This window comes from Opisthorchis viverrini (genome assembly GCF_000715545.1).
Source record: "Opisthorchis viverrini unplaced genomic scaffold opera_v5_490, whole genome shotgun sequence".
NCBI lineage: Eukaryota > Metazoa > Platyhelminthes > Trematoda > Opisthorchiida > Opisthorchiidae > Opisthorchis > Opisthorchis viverrini.
Window position 1 is genome coordinate 58,203 of NW_008752148.1, and position 21,037 is coordinate 79,239.

Genomic DNA, 21,037 nt, shown 5'->3' on the forward strand with positions numbered 1-21,037 from the left:
TGACTTCTACTATCGGCGCATCAGGGGAGACCTAATTCTAACATAGAATATACTGAAGACACCTAATCATCCGCTGGAAGACCTTTTTGTCCGACGTCGAACACGAACGGGCAGGAGGCATGACTTTTCGCTCGCGGTACCTCACTCGAGGGTGAACTGTCGACGGAACTTTTTGGCGGTCCGTGTATGTTTCATTTGGAACTCCCTACCTCCCAATGTTGTACATTCGCTGAGTTTAACCATCTTCAAGAACAATTTAGATGCACATCTTATGTCCAAACCGAATCTGGAACTATTTAACTCCATGTGATACTCAGTAAACATTACGTATATTTTTGCGTCCCTTTGTGTATATACGTTCACCCTATGGTCGTTGTAAAGTTAATTGCTTTTTAGACAATTAAAACTTGAATTAACCTTGAATACGTAACACATGTCCCAACCAACGCAGCTCCTGGTGCTGGTCACATTCTTCAATGGAAGTAGCCGTTACACAGCCGAAAACACGCTTTCTAACTGCCTCGTTACGGATTCGCCGACACCAACCCACATGAGCTATGGTTCTGAGACAACGATTGTCGAACACCTGAAGACGTCTCAGGTCCGCTGCACGAATAGGCCAAGTCTCACAGCCATACAACAAAACAGCCCGCACTGTAGCTTGATACACACGTCCCTTCAGATTCAGGGATAAACCATTCTGACGCCATAGGTGTCTCAAGTTAGCAGACGCTGCCCGAGCCTTGCAGATTCGTGCATTCACCTCATCTGTCACACTACAGTCAGAACTAATACAACTTCCAAGATACGTAAAACGCTCCACAACCATGAATCGCACTTTTGTGGTGTAGTTTTTATCCAAGGTTGAATTACCCGATAAAAAGATGGGAGGAGAGGCAGTTACTAGTTTGTGCGACGCCAGTCCACGAGTTGTGATTAATTCCCCGGTCTTCTGGTCACCTGAAGCAGCCGCAGCTCAACCAAACTCATATTCTGACCGTACTAGTAAAAGCTCGAAAGTGTTCGGGCTTCAATGCTAAACATACCGGGGAAGTGTTGTGCTACCCAAACAGACTGGACACGAATAGCCACAAGTGACATCCCGTTCGATTCCATTTTACTGGTGGTGCAACGGTGGAAGTCGGTTCCGCGTCGAAATGCCATTGGTTGGCAACTGAGAATGCATGGCCAATCATATATTCCGCGTTCTGTCTGCCAGTTAGTACACGGTAGTTCTCATCTACTTGTTTTTCTTGCTCATCACAACCACACGAAACAGATAATCACAACAGAAACAAGGACTAATTTGGTTAATCGTTAGTGCAGGTGACACCGTGTTCACCTCTAACAATAATTTCACCGGTTGCCTTTCAAAATAGACTACTGGAGTTCTGTAAGTAGGAAAGTGAATCTTAAACTGGAGCCACTGAATTATACTATAAGCTTATTGACCGACCCGATATTATCATACCTGGTTAAAGGTAGGTAAAAAAAGAGACCCTCACATCAATACCAGAAGTCGATACTGTCCAGTGAACCACAATTTCTATATCTTTTGGGTTCAGAAAAAATCAATCATACTCCTTGTGAAAAACACAAATCTCAAAATCAATTCCTTCGAGAGCATCTTGAGGTTCTAGAAGCTTTTGTCTACACAGGAAAAACTTGCCAACCACAGTGAAAGAAAAAGTTGATTCCAAAACTGCTGAAGGAATTTGGGTAGGAAATCACTTTGGATGCAGGGTCGGGATGAGTGGGTGGGTTGTGATCGGGCTTGCTTGATTGATTGTCTCTAACGTGTCTGCGGCCGTAACCTTGAGTCTTGTTGCCTGTAGCCGTGGCAGCCTTGTGTTTGAAGGGTTCCATTTGTTGTAGTGGTCTGATCGAGAGACAATACATCGATATGCTCTGTCAATGAATACTAATGATTATATAGAATAATGTCAAGAATATTCTGACCAAAGTCTAGGCTTCCTGGGGCACGTTTAGGATCCGCAATGAGTTCGGTTCGTATGGGTAGTTTGTGCGACGCCAGTCCACGAGTTGTGATTAATTCCCCGGTCTTCTGGTCACCTGAAGCAGCCGCAGCTCAACCAAACTCATATTCTGACCGTACTAGTAAAAGCTCGAAAGTGTTCGGGCTTCAATGCTAAACATACCGGGGAAGTGTTGTGCTACCCAAACAGACTGGACACGAATAGCCACAAGTGACATCCCGTTCGATTCCATTTTACTGGTGGTGCAACGGTGGAAGTCGGTTCCGCGTCGAAATGCCATTGGTTGGCAACTGAGAATGCATGGCCAATCATATATTCCGCGTTCTGTCTGCCAGTCAGTACACGGTAGTTCTCATCTACTTGTTTTTCTTGCTCATCACAACCACACGAAACAGATAATCACAACAGAAACAAGGACTAATTTGGTTAATCGTTAGTGCAGGTGACACCGTGTTCACCTCTAACAATAATTTCACCGGTTGCCTTTCAAAATAGACTACTGGAGTTCTGTAAGTAGGAAAGTGAATCTTAAACTGGAGCCACTGAATTATACTATAAGCTTATTGACCGACCCGATATTATCATACCTGGTTAAAGGTAGGTAAAAAAAGAGACCCTCACATCAATACCAGAAGTCGATACTGTCCAGTGAACCACAATTTCTATATCTTTTGGGTTCAGAAAAAATCAATCATACTCCTTGTGAAAAACACAAATCTCAAAATCAATTCCTTCGAGAGCATCTTGAGGTTCTAGAAGCTTTTGTCTACACAGGAAAAACTTGCCAACCACAGTGAAAGAAAAAGTTGATTCCAAAACTGCTGAAGGAATTTGGGTAGGAAATCACTTTGGATGCAGGGTCGGGATGAGTGGGTGGGTTGTGATCGGGCTTGCTTGATTGATTGTCTCTAACGTGTCTGCGGCCGTAACCTTGAGTCTTGTTGCCTGTAGCCGTGGCAGCCTTGTGTTTGAAGGGTTCCATTTGTTGTAGTGGTCTGATCGAGAGACAATACATCGATATGCTCTGTCAATGAATACTAATGATTATATAGAATAATGTCAAGAATATTCTGACCAAAGTCTAGGCTTCCTGGGGCACGTTTAGGATCCGCAATGAGTTCGGTTCGTATGGGTCGAACATGCTTGCCTCGGTCACGTTATTCACGTTTTAATCACATATCGTGCGTCCTTGTTTGCTGTTTATGCATTAAAGAGCGAGTGGCGTGGCGCTAGAGTCTCCTCTAAAAAAAGCAAACAGTCTTTTTTGAGGACCTCATTCAAAAGTAAGACTAGGTCTTCCTCTAACTACTGCCTTCAAAAGCAGTCCTTCTAGATGTAAGACAGAGTACTTAATGACTCCTGAGATGGCCAATTAGCCTCCATAAATGCGAAAATTTTACAGAACCGGTTTCAGAAAAATATCCTTCGGCTGTACCACCCTTTCGGTGCCTAACTATCATGCCACCAGAAGGAAGTACGAGGTCTGGGATACGGCCAGGTTGCCTAAGCCCAGATAGACAGAGATCGGCTTCGAACGACTGATCTTCCGGTTGGTGAATTCACGCTCCAATCAGAGTCATCTCGCTCAGATTTCACCAGACATTAACCGCGCAAAAGCCGTGGATGTTCCTTAACCGGAGGTAACATAGTTCCCCCGTATTTGTGAACTACTTTCAGCCCAATATTACTTCGATTAGTAGTTTAAAATGTCGGAGGTCACGTGGCTGTACAGGTTACGGTGCAAAATGATGTTTTTCTATTGACACGTTACAATACAGTGTTCCTCTAATAAAACAGCCTTGTGCACCAACAAAAATAACTCAGAATTAAGAGATCACGTTTCGCGAGTGAGCGGAGGTCATATAAAAATGTATATTTCTGCAACTTTTCGCCATAAGATTAGCCGAGTGCATCATGCGCAGTTTTTCGTTCCTACTGGCATACTTTAGACTTCCTGCCGCATTTCCCCGAGACATACTGTAATGAACGCCAGGTTGTCCTAATCTGAAAAGGGTATGGAACGTTGCCAGATAAAGCCCATGACCGGCCTAGAGGTTCCCATCAAGTCAACGTCGTTTATCCCTTTGAAAACTAGGATAACCTTGGTGTTTTCAGTTCCTCTCGTTCATCAGCAGTTGGGGTGAGAAATGGATCCGCGAAATGCACACGTGGGTTTGTGATCCATGAACGCCCAAGACAACCTTATCAAGTCGGACAATGTGTGCTTTTGGCTTACGGGCTTGAAGCGAAACAGGGTTCTGCTGTTGTATTTTTCCCCCAATCTTTCCGATGTAAGTTACGTAACATGGTGTCGCGTTGCCTCACTGGATTTTATACACAGAAGATGGGGAATAGAATAAAACGCATCCATTTGTATTGTCGGGCATGCAAACACTACTAACTGCTCCTCTAGTAGTCTTACTAGTAGAACTGGAATATCCACATCGATAAAGATACATAGGCCGTCAGCTACTGGCATGTACCTAGAGAATCTCTTAACTAGTGACACGTTGTGATCTTGCATTTACTTCCAAATCATGGTTCCCAGGATTAGTAACCACCCCATATTTCCTTCGGAAGTGAGCCATATGCTCCTTGACCCTTCGATCAATACAACGAACTATTAAAGAGAGTGTCAACAATCCAGGTAGCATAAACGGGTTTCGATTTGTCCGCTGAGCTGGACAAGTTAGCAAACAGGGCCCGGCTGCTGTATTTTTTCCCAATCTTTCCGATGTAAGTTACGTAAAATGGTGTCGCGTTGCCTCACTGGATTTTATACACAGAAGATGGGGAATAGAATAAAACGCATCCATTTGTATTGTCGGGCATGCAAACACTACTAACTGCTCCTCTAGTAGTCTTACTAGTAGAACTGGAATATCCACATCGATAAAGATACATAGGCCGTCAGCTACTGGCATGTACCTAGAGAATCTCTTAACTAGTGACACGTTGTGATCTTGCATTTACTTCCAAATCATGGTTCCCAGGATTAGTAACCACCCCATATTTCCTTCGGAAGTGAGCCATATGCTCCTTGACCCTTCGATCAATACAACGAACTATTAAAGAGAGTGTCAACAATCCAGGTAGCATAAACGGGTTTCGATTTGTCCGCTGAGCTGGACAAGTTAGCCGCCAGCGTCTCATCAGCGACTTCACCAGTGCGTCGGTGTTATTTGAGTGCTGGTGTGCGTCCTCAGAATTGCGCCAGTTTAGAACACACCCTGAAAACATGTGGGGCAAATCACTGTACCGGTGCTCACACGGACATATTCAGAAAAGTGAACCCATCGTAATACTACTGGTGAACAAAGTGCGCATGACCGTGGCAATGGATATGCCGGACCATGTTTAGGATTTCAACAACTGGCAGATGACTCGATTACCGTTCGATCGAATCAACACCAAACTCAGGAAGCTGCAAGTAGCGCGTGAGATAACCAACCAGCAAAGAGGGGGAACGAAGGATGATTACATTAACTTTGCGCAGGTTTACGGATTTGGGAAAACGCAGTGCCTAGTGTGACAAAAACGACACTGGCCATTGGCGAAGAGTTCAGGAAAGATGCACTTTATGAAGCTGCTTCAAATCTAGCACGAATGTACAGTCCAATTTCAATCGTATATCACTGGCTGAATAGCTAACGTGTATTCCTTTGCGGACAATGCAGCAACAGTAAGCAGCCAGCCTCACTCTGTACTATTTATGCCATCTCGCTGTCTTTAAAAAAACCGCTAAAACATAGTAACATGCGATTTCATGTCCTTTGGACCTCACTCTCGAGTAACCAACGACCAAAACTGTCTGGCTTCGTTCACACACACACAGTCCACCTTCGCTGAGCAGTAGACAAACAGGCGAGCTAACAAATACCAGTGCAACGGCGATACTACTGATGGGGGCGTGCGAGTAGCATGTTTTCTCGTAAATCTGCTTTGCGTCTCTTCAAAAGTGAGATCTATTACGGAATTCGTAGAGTCGCTTTGTATCATTTGAGCAACAGTAAATGAACATCCAGGAAAGTTCAGAAAGACGCGTTCAAGGAGAAGATGGATATCCAGTTTTGTAAACAAGATGTATATGAGAGTTTTGCTTCCCTGTCCAATAGTCTGTAACTGTTCAGTTGGCATTTTCTTAAAAAAATAACTCGGCAGCAAAGGCCTTCTTCCTTTCACCAGTATGCTTTAAATGACAGTGACAGTACTCAGGAATAACAGTGCTCCACTTATCCAATGACCTGCTCTGTTAAGATGCCCTCTCCATTCACGATATCTAGCTGTTTGTGACCTCCTCTGTTTGATTCACTAATTCATTTGTCTTCTTTGGGGTCGTAGTAGCAGGAGAGTACTGAGTGACCTTGTTTACCTATTCGTACAAGTCCATTTGTATTGTCTGCCAAAAACGGTTCGGATAAATAGTTGCAAAAATGCGGTGTATAAACAATCAGTGAATTTTGCTAAATTAAGTAGTTTTGTGTAGGGGTCAATTACTGATATTGATTGCAGGACAAAGTGAACACACATCAATGCCGGACATATCAGTGAGTGTTTTGAGTCTTATTCACGGACATGAAGACCAAATCCCAATCAGACCGAATAGCTAAAGTGAGAGGTTCTTACAGACAGAAAAATGGCTAATAAGCAACATTCACTTACCCGAAGCTAAGGGGGAATGGTATGCGCAGTTGCTTTGCTACCGTATTCGCCGTCTGTTGTCGTTCCAACTGCCTGCGTAGGTTTCGGTGCAAAAGACCGAGGAGCTCTTTGAACACTCTCCCGTATTTGTGTGTTTATCAGTCCCTGGGTAGACTCTCGTTTTGCATCGGCTAGCTGAAGTCCGGTCAGCTGGAATTTGTTACTCCCGTCGGAGGAGGTTTCGAAACTGCTGTCAATCGACAGTTGGTTGGCTTGTTTTGTCAGTCGCGCTCCAGGGCCGTAGTGGGAGCGTCGAGTGCAGCTGAATGAAAAAAATAACAGATTATTTTGTCAAGAATTGGACTATTCCGAACGAAATTCTAGTGAAACGTGAGATATGATTCCTATTCGTAGCTATTACGAATAAAAAGTAATTCTCTGCTGGAAAATGTATGAGCGTTCAGCGAAATATACCGATTTATATTTCGACTGCTGATTCTACCTTACAATCCCAAAGAAGAGCGAAACCGACAGTGGGTCGTTGAAGAGTTCCCTTGGTGGTTGGCTCCATCCAAGACTTGAGACTGTAAATTTTATCTTACGGTACTTGTATAGGTTCGTCGGTTATAGGAAATTCCAAAACGAGGAACCGTTTTGAGAAACATCAGAGGTATAACGTTTCACGATCGTGTTGCCTGTAGCAGAAGTACGCTATCGCTATCGAGCTTCCCTTTGGAATGACAACACACACAAAGCTGCAGTCAGGAATATTACCCGGATAAATATCGCATAATGTGTCACTCTGGTGACGCAATGTTCATCCACCTTGAAAATCGATAGCCTTGGAACGTTCCAGTGAGCACTTCATTTGTTCGACGACTTCCGCCTGAAACCGGTTTCTATTTCGCTGAACAACAATGCGGACTTCACTCAAACAGACGAAAAAACGAATCAGCTGGAGCATTTGCAATTCATCTGGATATCAGAAAAACGCGAGTTTCATCTGAATCAAGTGGAATGACAGTTTTGCACCAATTAATCAAGGGAAATGCCGCTCTGTTGATATATCACGTTTACGGCTGAATTGTTACCATTCCGCCCTAGTTGGTTGGGACGTGTGAGTGTTCAATATCGACTTTTGGAATTCTATTAACCAACTACTATTCACACATGCCTCCCTTCTTACACTCAGCCGGGTCGCCTTACTTGCTGCATACAGCAGGGCGGGTAAGCGAAAACATGCTTCTGCTGACGCCTCCCTTCTTACACTTTCACGTTTTCCGTCTTCCACCCTCCCCCGCCCAAATTTGAATACTTTATCCGCAGGTCCCAGCTCTAGGACTGACCGTTTTGCTCGCCCTGCATCACACCCAAGATATTGCCTTCAATGCATAGCTCCTTTTCTAACCCCCCTTCACTTGACAGCCCACTGACAGTGCTGGATTTATGCACCAATTTACCAGCTCGCGCGTGCAATGCGCAGCTACCTACCCCCCTCCCCAAATCATCGGTGAACGAAACTGCGGCAGCTAAAACCAGTGTACGACGAGTACGCGGTTCTTACAGCTGACGATGATGATGATGATGACCCAAATTTGAATACTTTATCCGCAGGTCCCAGCTCTAGGACTGACCGCTTTGCTCACTTTGCATCACACTCAGCTGCAGCTTCTGCACGTCCAAGTTCAGTTGCAACCCTAAACACCTCAAAGTCTGTTTTCAAACCCCGAGAGCCTGTCTACTTAGCCACCTTCAATGTTCGCACACTGAAGCAAGCAGGTCAACAGGTGGCTCTTGTGCGTACGCTGGATTCCCTCTGTATTGATGTATGTTGTCTGTCAGAAACAAAGACGCAGGACGCAAGTACTGTAATCGAACTGACTGCCCCCTCGCTCTCTTCCAGGTTCCGACTGCGCACCTCTGGTGATGCAGAGGCCGCTGCAGATGGATAAGCTCGGGTGGGTATTGTATTGAGCGAACGAGCGGAAACGTCTCTGCTTGATTGGATACCCGTAGACAGTCGCCTCTGTGCGGTTCGTTTGGCAACATCGTTGAGAGAATCTTGAGGAAGTGAGGTTCATCGGACCTTTTTTCATAAAGGAAACTGCTCGCAATGTTGCTGAAAACTCTTCGACAGCGCACGACCGGTTTCGCCCTTCCAGTTCGGGCTCATCAGGTAGGCGCAGTCCTCGAGTTTCCGTCAACCTTATGATCTGCTTGAACCCAAATTGCACTGTTTTCGAGAAATACATCCATTTGAAAATCAATTTGGTCTTCACGGGAGACTCGATTGAATCCCTCGTTTATGATGTCCTCCAGCTTAATTTACCGTACACAGGCCACCTCATGATTCATTTGGTACGATATTCAAGATATCGCAGTATATTTCCATGAAGGAAACTACTCTCAAGGTTGCTGGAAACTCTTCGACAGCCCACGACCGCTTTCGCCCTTCCTGGGGCTCACCAGGTAGGGGCATTCCTTGAGTTTCCATGAACTTTATGTGTAATATCATAAACGAGGGATTCAGTTGTGTCTGTCGTGAAAACCAAATTGATTTGGAAATGAGGGCATTTCTCGACAATAATGCAATTCGGGTTCAAGTAGGACATAAGGCTGACAGGGACCGCGCCTACCTGGTTAGCTCCAGGAAGGGCGAAACCGGTCGTGGGCTGTCGAAGAGTTTTCAGCAACCTTGTGAGAGGTTTCGTTTATGAAAATATACTGCGATATCTCGAATATCGTGCCAACTGAATCATGAGGCGGCCTGTGTGTAGCAAATTCAGTTGGAGAACATCATGAAACGAGAGTTCAATCGAGTCTGCCGTGGAAACCAAACTGATTTACAAATGGATGTATTTCATTGGACCTTGTCTATTGTGTCTGCTTACACCTTAACTGACTGTAGCTCTGAATCTGCCAAGGGCAGTTTCTATGACGATCTAGGTGCCATTCTATAGCAGGCTAAAAGCTCAGATACGTTGTGGTTGCTAGTGATTGAAACGCCCAGTTAAGTAGACCAAGAGCTGCTGAGGCCCGAATAGGTGGTCGTCTTGGTTTGGACACGCGACGCACGGACAACGGAGATCGCTTACTTCAGATGTGTGCCGATCGCAGAGTGTTCCTTTGCAGCAAGAATTTCCGGAACATCAGAAATCGCTTGACAATGTGGTGCCCACCAACAAACCAGCGCCGAATCCAAATAGACCACATTGCTGTCAGTTATCGGCGGCGAGGGTCGATCACCGCCTGCCGCTCCTTCTGGAACATCAGCGTGGACTCCGACCACGTCGTTTTATTGGCAAGATGGAGCTATTTACATTAGCTTTTCCACTCACTTGCCTGTGAGACGGCGAGACGGCCGAAGATGTTAGAGCGCGAAATTGCTGATCGGAAGGTCCGTGGTTCGAACCCGTCCTCTGCCTCTCACCTTCCCCTGTCTAGGCTTGGGCAACCTGGTAGTATCCCAGCCCTCGTGCAACCTTCGGGTGGCATGGCAGTTAGGCACCGGAAGGGTGCTACAGATTAACGGCAGCTGAACGATCACTTGCCTGCAGCCTGAGCAGATAGCACCAAACTCGACCCTACAACCTTTATTGTGGTCCCATTTTGTACGTTGTATGATAAAAGTTTCATGCTCCGATTTTCAACGGATGTAGAATTCAGCACACGAGGTCTTCTTTTCGAAGGATCGCTTTTACCCTTGCAAAAATCGCCTTTACCTAAAAATTTTGCTTTACTGCTGCGCACAGATGAGCTGAATGTACACCGCATAGTCACGGTTTAGACAAACTTGACTGGCTTTAGTTAGCATGCTTCACGCCGACCAAACAGCACTTCGGTCTCGTTGGTCAAGCAGCAACAGTTGTTTTGCCTCGCTGTGCCATCAGTAGCCCAATCAGTAGCCACTTGTGTTAAAGTCCCATAATATGTGGTTCCGATTTTTGCGTGGATTCAAAAATGTGTCACAATCGATGTCTCAGTGAGGACACAAGCTGCTTCTATTCACCGTGGTTCGAGATTAATTTTTGCTTTTCGATTAGTCTTGTCTAGGCTGGCGGTGTTCCAGTCACCGTCCCATCTCCAAGTCGCGCGGCATCCGTGCGCAGTAGGAAATTGGATGTGTTCAACTTTGGTACATCAGCGCTAAGATTGTACTCCCAATTAGGGACATCTCGACGCCGATGCACCTTCTTATTCCCGCCGAAGTTGTCATGATCCCTTGCTAAATCCACTATGAAACTTACATTCCATCTAAACTACCAGGTAGTGTGAAACGTTCAACCCTGGCTCTTGAATTCGTGAATTCGTTTAATGCTAAATACACCAATGTGTTGCAAAGGCAAACGTGCACTTTCAGTCGTAGGTCAAACCAAGTACGCAAGAATTCCATCCACAAGGTCGAGCATTTCTCCATGGGCTACAGAGGTTGGTGTGTTTGAGACGAAGAATCAAGCAACTGTGCAAAGAATTTTCAGCAACCTTATGAGTAGTGTATGACGTCTATACAAGTATTGCGATATCTCGAGGCAGCCTGGTGCAGTACATTCAGTTGGTTAAAAACATCACAAACCAGAGATCCAGCTTGGTTCCAGGGGAGTCTCCCGTCAGAACCAAATTGGTATGAGAAAGAATGTACTTAGCTAATCGTTCTTTACTTCCCAGTACGTTACCTTGGTGTTAGACCAATCTGTATCGGGATACTGAGAATTCATCGTCTAGTGCTGCTCACAGCTGGATTTCACGGAAACTCGAAACGTATGGACTAGAAGTAAGACGTTAATTCTTTTTCATGCAGGTTACTACTCACAAGGTTACTGAAAACTCCTAGACCTAGTGAGCTGTTTTCTCCATGAAAATATACTGCGATATCTCGAACATCGTGCCAACTGCAATATGAGGCGGCCTTTGTGCAGCGAATTCAGTTGAAGAATACCATAAACGAGAGATTCAGCGGGGTTCCAGGTGAGTCTCTTGCAAAATCAAATCGATATGCAAATAAATGTATTTCTTTAATTTTGTGCGATTTGGGTTGTAGTATGACATGAGGTCGATGAGTCCCAAGATGAGCGAAACCGGTCGTGGGCTGTCGAAGAATTTTCAGCAGCCTTATGGGTAGTGTAAGAAGCTATGCAGTTTTCCTTGGCTTTTTCTTACACATTATCCAGTACTGCTAAAATAAACTAACACGACTCGAAATCTTTCAAATCGGGTGGAAGGGCAGAAAACAACCTACCACCCGAAGAATGAAGTCGTGGTTATTCGTGTTGTCTTGTCTGTACTTTATTTCACTTTATTTCTTAATGTCAATAATAATAAGTAGTGCTTTCGCCTTTCGAATGGATGAGGATGTATCTAACAGAGATTGAAGTTCACCTGGTTTCTCAGTGAAACAGAAAACTGATGAATCACGTCACTATGTGCTCAAGATCCCTAAATTTTTGTGACATACGTACTCCACCGCAAAGCGCACTCAGGCTGTCATGGATAAATGTCGCAACATTTTGACAGTAGAATGTGCAAACCCAATTAGTTATCGAACAAAGTATGCGGGGAAGCTCTACTTCGGCAAACTAGTGGCAACTCGACTTTCTCACCTATTCACGACAGACATTCCCAGTCCTAGGGATAACCAATACCTAGACAGGTTCCGAGAGTGGGTGACCCTCAACGTTTTTTTCAAATAGGTATCCAACCTTCGAGAAATACACTCATTTGCAAATCAGTCTGGTTTTCACGAGAGACTCAACTGAATTTCTCGTTTATGATATTCTACAACTGAATGTGCCGCACACAGGCCACCTCATGATTCAGTTGGCATGATATTCGAGATATCGCAGTATATTTCAATAAAGGAAATTACTCAATGTTGCTGGAAGCTCTTCGACAGCCCACGACCGTTTTCGCCCATCTTGGGGCTCATCAGGTAGGGTATTCCCAGAGAAATGCATCATTCGCAAATCAGACCTTGTTCCGCAAACAGTCCAATTTGGGTTCAAGTAAAAAATATAGTTGTTGGAAACTCGGGGACTGTGCCTACCCGATGAGCGCCAAGAAGGGCAAAAATGGTCGTGCGCTGTCGAAGAGTCTTCAGCAACCTTGTGAGTAGTTTCCTCTATGAAAGGTATCCAACCTCGTATACTTTCCTGTGTTCACAAAGCGGAGTCGTCAAATCATCGCACCACAGTTGCTTCATCTGTCTACAGAATTCGCACTTCAGCAAACCCATTCCCTCTTGTCACTGCCACGGATCAACATGATGAAGGCTGAAGCACAGAGGCAACTGCAATCCGCTTGGTTGCTACCTACCTTTCATTGAATCTTCAGCCTACGCTCACCCCATTATTCTTCATCTCCGAGCCCCAAAATTTCTGACAGTCTGGTCTTGTTCAACCGAATCCTGTGCCGGTGTGATTTTAGGCGTAGAACCTGCCTTGTAACATGTTTGTAACTTACGGGTGCCGATAACGACTATACTTTGATTTTGAGGTCACGTTTTGAGGTTTTTGTGGATTTCTTTCGCCTTCCGATTCCAATTTTTTGTCAAGTCATCTTTTATACTCAGATACATGTGAAGCTAAATAAGGATTCTTTCATTTGACTTTAGAAATATAAGCACAGTCAACTAAAACCTTGAATTATTGAAAACAAAAGTCAAGAGAGAGGGAGTAGATCACTGATGAGAAAACCAATTAGAGATTCCAAGTCAGCTTCAACAACCTGGTGTAATGGTGATGCTACTGATCGGAGAGGCATGCGAGTAGTACGTTTGCTTCTTGTAAATTCGCTTGAAAAGGGAGATCTATTGTGGATTTGTGGACTCGCTTTGGAGCATTTGCTTGGACTTGAGCAACACTCAATAAATACCCGGGAAAGTTCAGGAAGACGCGTTCAAGAGAAGATGGATGTTCAGGTTTTGTAATTAAGATGCATATGAGAATTTGCTTTCCTGTCTGTAACTGGTCAGTTGACATTTTCTATTAAAGGCCTCCTCCTTCCAGTGGCAGAGAAATGGTGAATCAGGGAAATCGATTGCGAAGAGCACTAATTTGAATGATTGCCATTCTGTGAAGGAACTGTTTTTACGGATTGCTACATTTACCCACGTTTGATGTCACGAATACCTGTTGTATTTATTTGTTGACTAAGTTTTACCCGGTTCCGTGCAGCCAGCGTTCAGGTTCTGTAATTAAGATGCATATGAGTGCTTTGCTTTCCTGTCTGTAACTGGTCAGGTGACATTTTTCAATAAAGGCTTTCTCCTTCCAGTGGCGGAAAAATGGTGGATCAGGGAAATCGATTGCGAAGAGCGCTAAGATGAACCTCTAATTTGAATGACTGCCATCCTGTGAAGGAGCTGTTTTTACAGACCGCTACGTTAACCCACGTTTGATGTCACGAATACCCGTTGTATTTATTTGTTCACTAAGTTTTACCCGGTTCCGTGCAGCCAGACCCACCATCTCAACTGCTAGCACCATGTAGAGTGCACAAGCGGAGATAACCAGAGTGGCCATGACTCATATGTCTGTTGGTCACTAACGAAAACTTCTGATGCATGCACTGAGAGAGGTCTTGAAGTTCCAGGCAGTGGATGTCGAGGAAAGAGGGACACGGGAGTTTTGCCAGGGCATCTATTTTGCTTAACTTCATATGTACTGGGAGACTAGGTTGCTGACTTAACAGGGGTAGTTCAGCGCACTTATTGCCTGCTTTAAAAAGAAAACCAAATCTATATTGGCAGTGGGCTTCAATGTGAAGTTACGCCAGGCAGTGTCGAGGAAAGAGGGACACGGAAGTTTTGCCAGGGCATCTATTTCGCTTAACTTCATATGTACTGGGAGACTAGGTTGCTGGCTTAACAGGGGTAGTTCAGCGCACTTATTGCCTGCTTTAAAAAGAAAACCAAATCTATATTGGCAGTGGGCTTCAATGTGAAGTTACGCTGACGGTAATTTTGCCCACTCGAGTAGTTTTGTAGATGACAGCAATACATATAGAGCAGAACCAGTTGGTGGATACAACAGCGCGACCCAAAGCGATTGGAAAACCAGACAGTTTTGTCAAGGGGACACAAACATCTGTTGTTGTGAACCTGCTCAATGATGAATAAACATCTCTTGGCCGTCCGGTCAATGGATGCACACTTATGAGCTTTATCTGTTATAACCCAGCTGACTTATTCGCACAAACTGCAGAAACAATATAGGGGATTGCTTATGCGTGATTCGTTCCGACTATCTGGATGTCTTCGAGTTTTTTAAATCCATAAATTATAAGCTTGGGTTGTGATTTTGTGTCCGTTTAGTCCTCAACAGGACGAAACCTACTGCCACATCTGAGGTCTGCAGTGGATTGTCCATATGCTACACGCAGCATGTCACAAAATTTACCAGAAAAAGACTTGTCACCTTAATCAGAAGCGACACGATCAGGTAGGACCGCAGAACTAATATCTGTGTTAATGTTCACATGAGTATCCGGGGCACTTGACCCACACAGACATGCCAGGAAATTGGAATGTGCTTGCTGGTCAGGACAACTTTTGATATGTTGCGACTACAATCAACCAATTCACTTTCTTTTTGCAATAGAGCACCGTTCATCCAATTTGTAAACAATAAAAATGACTAGAAATGGATGTAAAATATCCTTCTGGTGTCAATGTCATCTCTCTCAAATGCAAAGATTTACAGAGGCAATGAACGCAACATAAGAACTGAAGGATGAATCGAACAGATTTGAAAGATAGTTGCGGATAACTGGTGTAACGGTGGATACTACTGACGAGACATGCGAGTAGTATGTGGTTTTCTCGTAAATCGGCTTCGCGTCTCTTGAAAATTGATATCTATTACAGAATTTGTGGAGCCGCCTTGTATCATTTGCTTGCATTTCAGTAACAGTCAGTTAATATCCAGGAAAGTTCAGGAACACGCATTCAAGGAGAAGATGGATATTCAGTTTGTGTAAACAAGATTCATACGAGAGTTTAGCTTCCCTGTCCAATAGTCTGTGATAGTTCAATTGGTGTTTTTTTTTATAAACAACTCCGTAGCGAAGGCCTTCTTTCTCTCACTGGTATTAAAATCCGTGGTCATCAGTGAAACTAAAGTTTATTCTCAAGCTTTTCAGCATTTAATTCCAAAACGGCGAAAATCTTGTGGCCTGTGTACTGTACCAAAAGTGCACTACAATCGCAGTTTCTGTGGACGTTTGAGGTGTGCGGATGACAATATAGTTTACCAAATTAAAATATCCAAGGCTGTCGATGATGCGCGGTGAGTACTGACACATCCCCTTTCTTGCTGTTCTTTTACAGTTAGTGTTACCACTAATTAGCTGAGACGTAGAAGTGTTGTCTGGAATCGACAGACTGATGGTTCAAATTAGGTTTTTGAGACCCGGCCAGGTTCACATCGAGTGAGTACCACACTGCATCGAACTCGGCTGAACCACCTGCCAACACTGAGTCAAAGTCTTGGTTTCAACGTGTAATAGGTTGGTTTTACTTCCAATCTGGGTGAATTCTAGACTCACACTACTGACAAGCCTCTAGCTCACTAAGGGGGAATCCGTCATCGCCTTAGGCACGGGGCTACAGCATGCATCTACAACGAAGACCGTATGAGTTATGGTGATGCTTGCATGAAAGCCAAGATGCCAGTGATCATTTGGTCCGGTGCCCATTGCATGCGCAAAATGTCCATCCTATTTCGGATCCGTCGCTGAGTAACATCATTTTACATTCATCTGTCCAAGTTTTAAATCGAAAAGGTATCTTTTTGAAATATTTATGTTGAATCTTCACTGCATCAGATTTGCCATTCATGTGTTGCCCAACGTTTTCTCAGCGTCATACCCAGTCAGTTGAACAGAGATTTAGGAAGCCTAATGTGCCCTGATTTCAGGAAATTTCGAGCCAGTCCAGGATGTGAAATTTTGAAATTTAAGAGGGAAATCGACTTTGTCCCTTTCTCAGGAACGCTGGGGACGGGTGATACGGTCATTTGAATTCGACATTGGTTATACAGTGCTAACGACTGGTACTGATAAGTCACCGTTCAAAATTGGCGCGTGTTTGAACGCAGTTGAGGAAAGTACGGAACTTGGGTTACCATCCTTAGGCAGTTCTGTTTCTGTCCTACCGCACTGGTTTGTCCGCATCAAAGAGGCGAAGCACTGGGCTAAATTTATTCTCCCATTACCATTTTAGGAGCAGTTCCTGTTCCGGACTGTGCCAGAGTTTCAGCGCCCAATAAACGTGTTACCACCATGTCACTAAGGTGCGCTGTACATAGTTGAGTTATCGCGAATGTGTTCGCACTCTAACGGTGTGAGGGTTTTACCCAAGACTCATTCACCGTCCTGGGGAGCGATGTCGATCGACCGACTCGCATGTCTAAACTTCTCAATCAGGTAATCTCTCTGACCACCTGTCATCATCAGAAAACTAAATACTTGTATACTCTGCAAACTGTCACTAAAGTGGCCACCGGGTTTGCGAAATAAGAACCTGAAGTGGAAAAAAATACAGAATGTACTTGTTAGTTGCGTGACGTAATTATTTGTTTCCCTATTCCTCAGGCAAATTCATTACCCTTTCGATGACTGCTCAAGTTTCAAGACTGAACTGTTCTATTTTATACAAAGTCGACTCTAAGTCAACTGTTTTTCTATAAACGATTTGTTCACATTCATTGTTGTTAAAAATTTGTCCCACTTTGAACTGAACAACATTTTTCCCGTTTAATTTGTCCGATAACACACTGCCCTTTCTGTGCCATCCTGTGTTGCTAACTGCCCAAGGTTCAATCTAGCCGTAAGCCTTTCTTTAATTCTCCTCACGATTTACTGTTAATTTCTTATAGAACCATGGTCTACCTATCTATACTGTCTGCCCACGTCTAATTCAATATATTGTTCACTGCCCATTTGCGACTACTGAACAAACGCAGGTGAAGTTCGTAGAATTCGGTTTCACCGCAATTATTACTGACCGTCCGTCAGTGAATTAGTCTACACTTTGCCTGTCAGCTAGGGCACTTAGATCGTGCGTTTAGGCTAATTAACCAATTCCTTTCCTTGAGATCGCGGTCTTAGCACAGAATAGTACAGTACTCCTTCATTTCAAGCCTGTGAATCCGCGGGAAGTTTGATTTTTTCCATCAGTTTTCTAGTACTTGCAAATTTTCGGTCGTGAAACTTGGTCAGACTGAAATCGGGGAAATTGTTATCCATCATATTATGATGACATTTGTTATCTGTTCGATTAATCTGTTTTTCTGGAAGACTTTTATCACAAAACAGTTTGAGAAGCAACTTACTCGTCAGAATCCTTTTGTTCTATACTTTCATTGGAGGTGATAGATTGTTGGGTAGTATCACGGGAATCGTGGCGACTGCCCTTGGATCCGGCGAGCCCAGAATCTGTAGTGCCGCTGCTATAGTCTTTGAACTTCCGAAGAAAGGCTTTTGTTCTTACCAGATCATCTACTGGTGCAGGGGGAGGTGAGATTTGGTCTGTGACACCTTCTAAACGATGAACCCGGTCATCCTCACGCAACTTAAACTGACCGAAGGATGAGTGTGCTACTTCGCTGCTTGCCCTCGGCCTCACCGTTGCCCTTGTATGTGGGGGGCTAGTGTCGTATGCGTCCGGCACACTAAAGCCAACTCTCTGAATACGTTTTCTTCGTCCGTCAGCTGAGGAATGTCTGGAATCCTCTTCTGAAGCATCGGAATATCTATATGCGTTCAAACGTCCATGACCACGGGTGTGTTCATCAAGAATCGGAGATTTTGTAAGCCTTTCAATCCCAGCTAGAATACGATATTTTTCGACTTCCTGTTCCAACACTTCGATCCGATCTGTGAGTTGGCACACTTTCATGACGCCTTGGTTTTTGACCTAGGAGAAGTAAAGAAGTATTCAAGTAAAAGCGTGAGGTACACAACTTTTCACTCCAGTAAATCAAGATGCATACTGTGATTGCTCAACGGCTCATCGCAAAATTCGGGGTTGAATTTGCGTAACTGGACAAGTATACTGGTGGTTTGAAAAAGAACACAGTAGCCAACTTTGATGTTTTTTTGGATCTCCTCATCAGGTCAGTACACTTCTAATGGTTAAAACAAGAGCGAAAAATGCAATACGCAGCGAAGATTGGTTAGCGAAATGCAAAACGTGGAGACACGAACGATTGGTTGTCCGCGTCCCCACATCGCAGCTAATTGGAGACAGTCTAGGGGCTGTTGAATGATTTTGTCGGTTGATTCGTGTCACGTGACACGCCGTTGGATCAATACTGGTGCACGGTAAATGGGATGAGACGACTCATTTGAAATACATGCCTGATCTCATTTAAGTAGGATGCAATCGACTTTTTGGCTAAATTGTTGAGTCCAAAGGTGTTCCAGTAAGAGAGATGCTCACGTATTCTGTTAGAAAGTTGCCACTTCATGCGCTGAAAATACTCCGCTGAATAACAGCAAAGGGAGGAATACAGAACCATATCTTGGGTTGCGACTGGCATCTTGTCCTCGAGGCTTAAGCTGAGGACCACACAGTTCCAGCTGGAAATGTGCGTTTTAGGGATTGGAACAAACGGCGAGCCTCGGAAGGACCACACAACCACCACAGCCGGCTGATACGTCAGCTTCACTAGAAGGAATTGCACCTCGATCCTTACTTTGAAATGGTGTCAAGATAAGCATCAGAATGAAGCCAGTGCATTTTCAATCACGTGGAAAATACTTGAAACCGATTGGGTAGTCATCGTTTTCGATTGTCACCAAACTTTTTCGAAAACGAAGCCAGTGCATCATGTGTGGCCTATGCAATAGGCCAATGTCGTTAGCTTCTCGCTACTGAAATCCGTTATAGTAGCCACGAATTCGTTGCTCATTGCACAGAAAATTGGCCTCAGGCAAGATCAGCACATGTAATGTGTGGGCGAACAGATTTCTAGATGATCGATCTTCGTACAAGACAGTCTAGCCATTTGTTTGTTTCTCAGTTGGCTTTACGTTGTTACTCAATACAGAATTTGTACTTATCGAATGTCACGGACCAAAAGAGTTACGAGAAGACAGCCAGTTCAACGCCCCGAGTGGACACTCGAAGTCATGAAGACACGTTAATATGAAAGAACCGTAGAGTGTGCGAAAACCCGAAATGTATGGATATGAAGGTAGAAATCTCAAAAATATGTAGTACATCCATAAAAACCTGGAAGAATATGGGAAAGTACATCTTTCAAATTGAATACCCCCAGCGGAAAACACCGGTGGGATCTGATCGAAACGATATCCGCTGAGCAGGGAACCCCTGATCTATCGACAGAAAACGTATTACCTAACCAGGGGATAAGGGTTGGGTCAAATATTTGTCTTCTCTGGAGACTTGTCGTTTACGTGGATTTTAAATTGTTTACGTAGCATCCGATTGAAGAGCAGTAACCATGGGACTGTATGTCTTTGCATTTGGGTGTTCGCCTACATCTTCCAGCGATTAGTAAAAAATTACATTCAGCTATAAATCTATTCACTCATTGCTAATCGCTGTTTGGTACAGCCAAAACGTTACACAGAATTTTTGCTCCATTTGTGATGGCTCTTTTTATGATACTGGCTGAAGTTATGGCTTTTTGAGAACAGTGGTCAAGAAAAAAGGTGAAAATTCATTCTTGTAAGTAGAAGCAGTCTATGGCTGAAAGCATAGAAGCATTGCGCGACCGTTTCTTCATTTTCCGTCGCCTCTGTTTTGATGAGAAACGGCAGGAAGACGAGGTGAGCGAAGAATTATTCTGGGAACCACAATCGATTAGGATGTCCAGAATCGAGGTCATCCTTCAAGCGCGTGCCGGGATGCGTGGGTGGGCCGGAAGGCTTAGAGCACAGTAACGTGGATAAGTCAGAGGGATGTGAAGATATGGAATCATCTTGAAATGAATTATTGAAGAATTTTCTGGTGATACAAGACTGTAAACTATGGCGAGACGAAAATGTCAGTTAACGAGTCTAAGGGAAATATTGGATGTTGGTAAATGTCCCTGCAATGGCGGAAGGTCAGCCAGTGTTACTGACATCTCCACGTAAGTTTGTTCCTGCGGCAGAGAGACGGAATACTTTCTCAGTTTGACATCATTTTACCTGATTGGTTTTGTGGCGGCTGAATTGAATAATAGGGCGCTCATCAAATCCTCGATAAGGACTGCCTCCAGCTCCTGTAAGGAGCCCGAAACAGGATGTAATAACTTCGTGCACACAAACACAACCATCTCATTTGCCGATATTGCTTTATCCCGCTGTTTGCCACTCACGAGATCTCCTACTCTGTGACGCAGTTTCTGTGCTGTCAGTAGACTTGTTCAAAACGTGAATGGATAAATAGCGGC

The 21,037-nt window shown here is 44.2% G+C and overlaps 1 protein-coding gene across 1 annotated transcript in view; it reads right to left on the reverse strand.

The window, feature by feature from the left end:
- Positions 1-1,537: 1,537 nt before the first annotated feature.
- T265_11369 (hypothetical protein) overlaps positions 1,538-21,037 on the reverse strand; it is a gene marked incomplete at both ends in the record, with an annotated part of 93,489 nt that continues 73,989 nt past the window's right edge. Inside the window, 4 exons of the mRNA XM_009178006.1 lie at positions 1,538-1,879; positions 6,660-6,960; positions 9,734-9,853; positions 17,966-18,549. Of these exons, the coding sequence (XP_009176270.1) occupies positions 6,666-6,960; positions 9,734-9,853; positions 17,966-18,549 (999 nt within the window). The remainder of the gene's footprint in view (positions 1,880-6,659; positions 6,961-9,733; positions 9,854-17,965; positions 18,550-21,037) is intronic.